General features: G+C 42.1%; 1 protein-coding gene across 1 annotated transcript in view; it reads right to left on the bottom strand.

Annotated features, from left to right (window-relative positions):
- Positions 1–6536, bottom strand: part of reln (reelin) — an 88058-nt gene that overhangs the window by 16620 nt on the left and 64902 nt on the right. Inside the window, 11 exon segments of the mRNA XM_020622808.1 lie at positions 88–263; positions 836–912; positions 1019–1226; positions 1347–1504; positions 1668–1903; positions 2008–2214; positions 2476–2647; positions 2764–2969; positions 3576–3762; positions 3928–4065; positions 5767–5879. Coding sequence (XP_020478464.1) covers positions 88–263; positions 836–912; positions 1019–1226; positions 1347–1504; positions 1668–1903; positions 2008–2214; positions 2476–2647; positions 2764–2969; positions 3576–3762; positions 3928–4065; positions 5767–5879 — 1878 coding nt within the window.

Here is a 6536-nt window from a genome sequence, read left to right as displayed (position 1 = left end):
GAAAAGCAGAATTTAAGATGTGATTCAAAAAATATATTGCACAGAACAGTTGTATCATTTTATGTACTTTTTTTGTATATTTTACACCCTGATTATGAACTTACCCTGCTGGGGCTGCCACCACCGAAATACTGTGTATGGGGTTTTGGCTGCAGGTGGCAACTCAATGGTCACCACCTGGGGATCTAGGTAGGAACTAAAGTCCAGCTCCCTCAGGAATTGCCACTGGACACCATTATTGGTAGAAAACTGGACAATGATGCCTGAAAGGAATAGGATATGTGTTTTTCATAGATACGGAACTGCTCAGATCCAATGGAAATAAAGAAAAAAAAAATAATAAAAAAAAAAAAAAAACATAAAATGCAACATTAGCCCTGATAATTATAGATTATCAGTGTTTTATCTGAGACTGCAGAAATGATTAAATTGAGCATTCAGCACTGCTAGAGATCCATAAAATACTGACTGAAGAACAGAATAGAACAGAAAACCTGGCCAAGATAACAGAACATACACAGAATTGATATAAAACAACTAAAATCATAACAGTCACATACAAATCATTTAAAAGTTACATACAGTAAGCATCTTGAATCAGAAGCAGAGTTTGATTTCCCATTAGAAAAAGTGAATGAAAATGAGTCAGATCTGTAGCTACACAGCCTCAGCTGGATCACAAGGCTGGTCAAAGAAGCAGTAGGAAGGAGCAGATGGAAACAAGCCAGTGGTGAACTCAACAGGTCAGACGTGAAGCTGCTTTCTACAGAGTGCAGTGTTACAGAACAGCCACATAAATGCAGCAGAGGGCCTCACTATGCTATGTGATACTCACCTTCATTGCGGGAGCGAGGCCTGGTGCAAGTGGGACCCAAACTCTTGCTGCCAATTCGGATGTAGGATTGGACCAACCTGTATGTAAATAATAATCACTACATTTAATTTTAAATTATAAACAATGAGTAACTTGCCCCCAGTGCTAACAGATGAGAGATTTACAGGTAAGAATTCCACTTACCGTGTGTTGGTGGTGTCTAGAGGAACTGTGCGGGCTTCTCTCCTCCCAGCACTACTGAAGTAAAAGGCCTTGCCCTCACTAATGATGCCACAGCCTCCTCCAATTTGTCCTCCACTTAGGCTTTGCCAAAGTGGACTCAGCTTCCCTTCAAACCCTTCTGTCAGCTCTGTAGGACTGGCTACAGATGGGACACAACTGTCCTGCTCCACTGCAGGAAAAAAATACAAGGAATAAAAAGGTAAACATATGGATACACAAAAATAATAACCTTCTGCATTTTCACAGTTGGTCTGTTTTCCTTCTGTATCTCTCACTGTACAGTCAGTACCTGTGTATCCCATATCACAAAAGCAAACTCCAGAGATGCAGTCTCCATGTCCCCCACAGTGGTTTGGACAGGGCTCAGAGATGTAGACCCCATCCAAGGCAAACGGTGGAGCATCTCTGTACATGCTGCTCTCCTGGAACCAACGGAACCTGGTTTTACTGGGGAAAACAGAGGACACAGAATAGAGAATGAGAGAGCCATTGTAGTCATGTAAACTGTGTTATACAGCTGCTATTTGAAAACATGGTGTATCTAGAAACAAATCTCTAAAACACTTAAACAAGTTTGCATTTTCATTTGCACATCTGTTACTACAGCTACCTGGCTGCAACATTGCGAGGTATGACCACAGTGACCCTGGTCCACTGCTCATAGTCTCCAGTGTTGTAGACAGTGGGCTCTCTAAGCTCACGGCTGCTGCCCTCACACCCCCCTACTCCTGGGGTTCCTGGATAACAGCCCTCTCTCACCAGGGCCCAAGTACGACCGGCATCATGAGAGTACTGCAGCAGGACTGGAGCGGATGAGCTGAACTCTGACTCACAGCCTATGTTCAACTGGTAGGGGTAGAAAATTAAAAAAACAATTTAATTCTGAATAAAGGAGGTTTTGTTGTTTGTCCTAATGGCACCTTTTTACACTTTACATGTAGATACTGTACCTTAAACTGAAGGGTATAGCCAGGACGCAGGGCCAGGTCCCTGGTGATAGCTATCCTATCCCCATCAGAACGCCCAAACACCATGGCAGAGGGTGTTGGGGCACAGAAGCTGTTGTTGCTTTCCCTCTCCATGCCTTCATTACCCAGCATCAGCCACACACTCATCTGATTCAGAGGGTAGTCAAATGCCGGCTTCTCATAAAAGTTCTGCAGAGACAGATGTGGGTGGGTTTAGTGTCGTTTATTGAATTAACAGGTGCCAGTGTCTACAACAGGACATATTTCTACCCAGATAAATGGATACACCTATATAAAGATTAAAGATTTTATAGCTGTTCTAGCTCACTTTGGCTGACACTTTCCATTACAACAGAAAAAGTAATATCTCAAGATGAAGTCAAAGCTGCTGCACAAGGTCAGAGCACAAATTACAAGTTGCAGGAAAAACTCCTCAACCTGATTGCTGACCTGTGGTAGAGTAGGATTGGCCATGGGGATTATCTGTTTCTCCCTCTCTGACAATATTATGATATCATCAATTGCCCACTGATCATAGCCCTCCCCGGAGTGAAGAGGCTGCCACCAACGAAACCTTGTGGACGGTGTCTTAGAGGCCAGGGGAAGTTCATAGTGGACAAAGCTGAGAACGACAGAAGAAACAGGTTAGTGACAGTTCTCCAAAACATAAAAAACATGACAACAAATACTCTTTTTGAAATGTGAAATACTAATTGGCATCATCCCCAGTTTTCTCACCGGGGTTTGGTGAAGTCCGTGAAGTACATCTCAGCGATGAGACCCCAGCTGATTCCTCCATCATTGCTGTACTGCAACAGCACTCCTTCCTCCCTACTGTCTGCCTGGTTACACTCTGCCCAGTCCCCACCCACCCGCAGGTAGAACTGCACAAACTCAGCCCATTCAGTGTCCAGGTCCCAGCTCACCAGCTGCCTCAGCCCGGCCTGACAAAAAACACACACACACACAATAGGTGATAACCACACCTGCAAGATATAATGTGTGTGTTTTTTATAACCATGGGTCATTCCAACTCAATTTGTCATGGCCACTTTCAAGTGATCAATCATAACTATCACTTGTTTGTATTTTGAGCCAATACAGTCTTTAAATAGAGGCTTTGTGTTACCAGCATCTTTGTATGCCTACTTGGAATAAATGAGTTCTTTTCTGGTAACAGCTGCAACAAGTAGTGTTCCAGCTATGCATACTAATTTAGAAAAATGATGAGGATGCTACAGTATATCAGAGGTGTGAAGCTGTCTGAATAACATGAATAAACATGAAACTAAATCTACACACTTTCACAGTGGAAGTAATTCAGAGGTAAAAGGTCAGATGTTTTTGGCAGAAGAAACAAAAAGTAATCAGAGAATGCTTACATCTGCCAAGTGTGCACAATCCTCTAAACTGATTATTTTGATAACCCAAAATAGTTTTTACATCTGGATTTGCCTCAAAACACACAGAAACAATGATAGCATTCTTGAGCCTGAGTTTTTTCTTTCATAGAAATGCATAACACAAAGACAGCTTTCCTGCTGTTCTACCTTGCTGAAGTACAAGGATGATCCAGATGAGACCACCCCACAGCCCATGTCAGAGGTGACCACCTCTCCACCGATGACCTCCTGCCATGTGGCCAGCAGTGTATCCTGGGACTCAAAGTCAGACAGTACACTGGAGGAGAGGGGGGAAGAAGGCTGGCAGTCTGTTCCTGAGAAGCCATCATCACACCTATGAGAAAAGACAGTGGCTGAACTTATTTTTTGCTTTGGATTCATCTATGATTTCATACGGATCCCACAAGCACCCATCAAAATTATTTACTGTATGGGCCTCCATGTTGACTGAAGAACAACCTGGAAGTTTAATGTGTGTGACTGTGGGTGAAGCGCTGACCTGCAGTGTCCATGGTCACACCAGCCATGTCCGTGGCACATATTAGGACACTGCTGGCCAATATAGATGTCATCCAGGGCCCACTCATCCTGCTCTCCGTAGTAGTTCTGGATCCAACGGAACCGTGTGGCACTGGACCTGAACACACATCATACATACACACATACACTCACAGAATTATTAAACTAAGTTCACACCACAAAAGCTGAACATTGTATATCTACAGCAGATGGGAAAAAAAACTGCAGTACTGGAACTGACTGCTCAATTATAACTGATATAAAAGTAATATATTGTTAAAATGCATTACATGATCTCAAAAATTATATGACTGACAGTGATTACTAGCACCACATAGTGTTATTTCATTCATCTTTTTTCTCTTGGGGTTAGAGAAGGAATGTCAGAGAGAGGTCAAAAACAACATCACATCATCTCTGTTAAAGGTAGACTGTGGACGAGAATGTGTGTGCAGTGTGGGCACATGCGAGGGCCTTTCAGCGCTGTCCGCTTGCTGCATGTACAGCAATGACATATGACAGCAGAAGCATAAATAGTCAGGTATACTCGGGGGTTTATAGCAGGGAGGTTTCTTCGTTCACCGCTTCGGTGACCCATATTAGATCAAACCACCTCCTGATCATCCAGAGCTGGCCACGACAGTTTTATTATCGTTTGCTGCCATGACCCTGTGACCTCTCATCACACACTGCAGGAGATTGGACCACCTTTATTTAGGAGCTGGGAAGCAGAATGAAATGGAGATGGAGGTCACAGTGCTCAGTGTGCCAGGCTCAGGTGATTATTTGAGCCGATATACAATATACAGAATGTGAGCTAACTGTTTGGTGTAGTATGACTCGTTCGGCTCTGTTTGCCCTTCAAATCAAACTAAATCCAGTATTTTTAGCCTAGCCTAAATGTAATTCCAGTCCAGTTCCACTCTTTATAATTGTACAGGCAGAACATGAATTTAACAGCACAAACAGTGAAACAGTAGCTTTGAGATAGCCCATGTTAGTCAAATTAGACCAGCTCTTGCAGCTAATATCACTGGCATTACAGTAAATTATAGTAACATATAATAAAAAATGTGTCAATATTGTTTAACTCAAGTCAGGTAATGTTATGTCTCAAGAAACGGTTAAATTGAAAACCATTTTTAATGACAACATCAGGGCATATCTGGCTAAAAGAGACAGGGCTCAAAGCCTCATCTCTGCAGCATGAGTGTTTATGGCTGAGGATGCATCTATGTACTCAGTTGTAAAGAAGACAAAATGCTTGATCACAACTGTAGTGCACATACAGTAGGTGTGTTAATAAATCGGAGCAAGACAAACAAAAATGACATATCTTATACAAAGGACACATGAGCTTCTTTTCAGTGTTGGCATGTTTTAAATAAACATATGGGAAGGACAAATAAAAGAAAATCAGAGCTTTTATTTTGGCATTCGGCAACTAAAACATATTCCAATCCTGACTTCAAAGCTGCTGTAAATATTAGAGTAGACACTGTACCTGTGTGTGTGTCCATGAAAGAGTGAGTGCTTCTAAGCATTTTGCATCACAGGAATGCAAGAAGGAATTTTTTTTAAGATAGGTTTGATGCGGAATAGTCTGTTGATGTGTCTGTGAGGGATGTGTCTATGTGTGGACATCCAGCCGTTAATACTGTAGTAATGTGTGGATCTTTTTGTTATACTGTACACTTGGCTGTGTCTGTCCATTGTGTTTGTTAACTGCACAAAAAGCAAACACTAAGATCAGAGAATATATTTCCCCAACAGGCACTTGGAGAATCTTTTCTTCTATGAACAGATGTGCGTTACTTACCATGTCTTCTGAGGCAGAGACAGAGTGATGCGTCTCCAGTCTTTGAATTCTGAAGGGTGGTAGACACTAGGAGCTGTAAATTCAGAGCAGCTTGGCATGCCAGGCAGACAGGCCTGGGTGAAAGAAAAGAGGTTTGTTACCTTCGCCCTTTTATTGAATGCTCTGCATATTGTTGACTATTCAGAATTAAATAATTATTTTTTTTTGTTTTGTAGCTAAATTCCTCAAAAGCAGCAGTACTGATGTACAGTACTTCAGATACACCCTTAGGCTTCCTCAGCCCCAGAGCATGTGCATATAAAAGCCTAATGCCAAATTTCAGTATTCCTGACCTTGTGCACTGGAAGACAAACACAAATTAACAGCACAGGACATTCAATAAGTTATCTTCTGCACTTGCTAGATGGCTGAATTGTCATGCACATGGGAGAACTTGATAAAATTCACTGATGGAGGACTCATTACACCCTATTCATTTCCAAAAGCCATACAAATCTTGGCAGATACTGTGGTGCCTTATGAATATTTATGAGCCAGTTGTGATCACAGAAAATCTTTGTTAAATCATGGGAAGATAATCTCCTTGCCGATTCAAGCTTTGCTATGTATTTGTTAATGATAGACGTAATTGTGATAATTTCTCATCTGAAACAAAGTGCCATATTTAAAGACTCTCATTATTTACAGAGGCGGTGAGAGGCGGCGGGCTGGTGTGGGCTTGCTCATAGCTTCCCAGCTTAGCCGCCATGTGTTGGAGTTTACCCCGGTGA

Source organism: Monopterus albus, unplaced genomic scaffold (assembly GCF_001952655.1).
Source record: "Monopterus albus unplaced genomic scaffold, M_albus_1.0 scaffold7.1, whole genome shotgun sequence".
NCBI lineage: Eukaryota > Metazoa > Chordata > Actinopteri > Synbranchiformes > Synbranchidae > Monopterus > Monopterus albus.
Note: the sequence above shows the minus strand (reverse complement) of the source record. Positions and strands in the feature narration are given on the sequence as shown.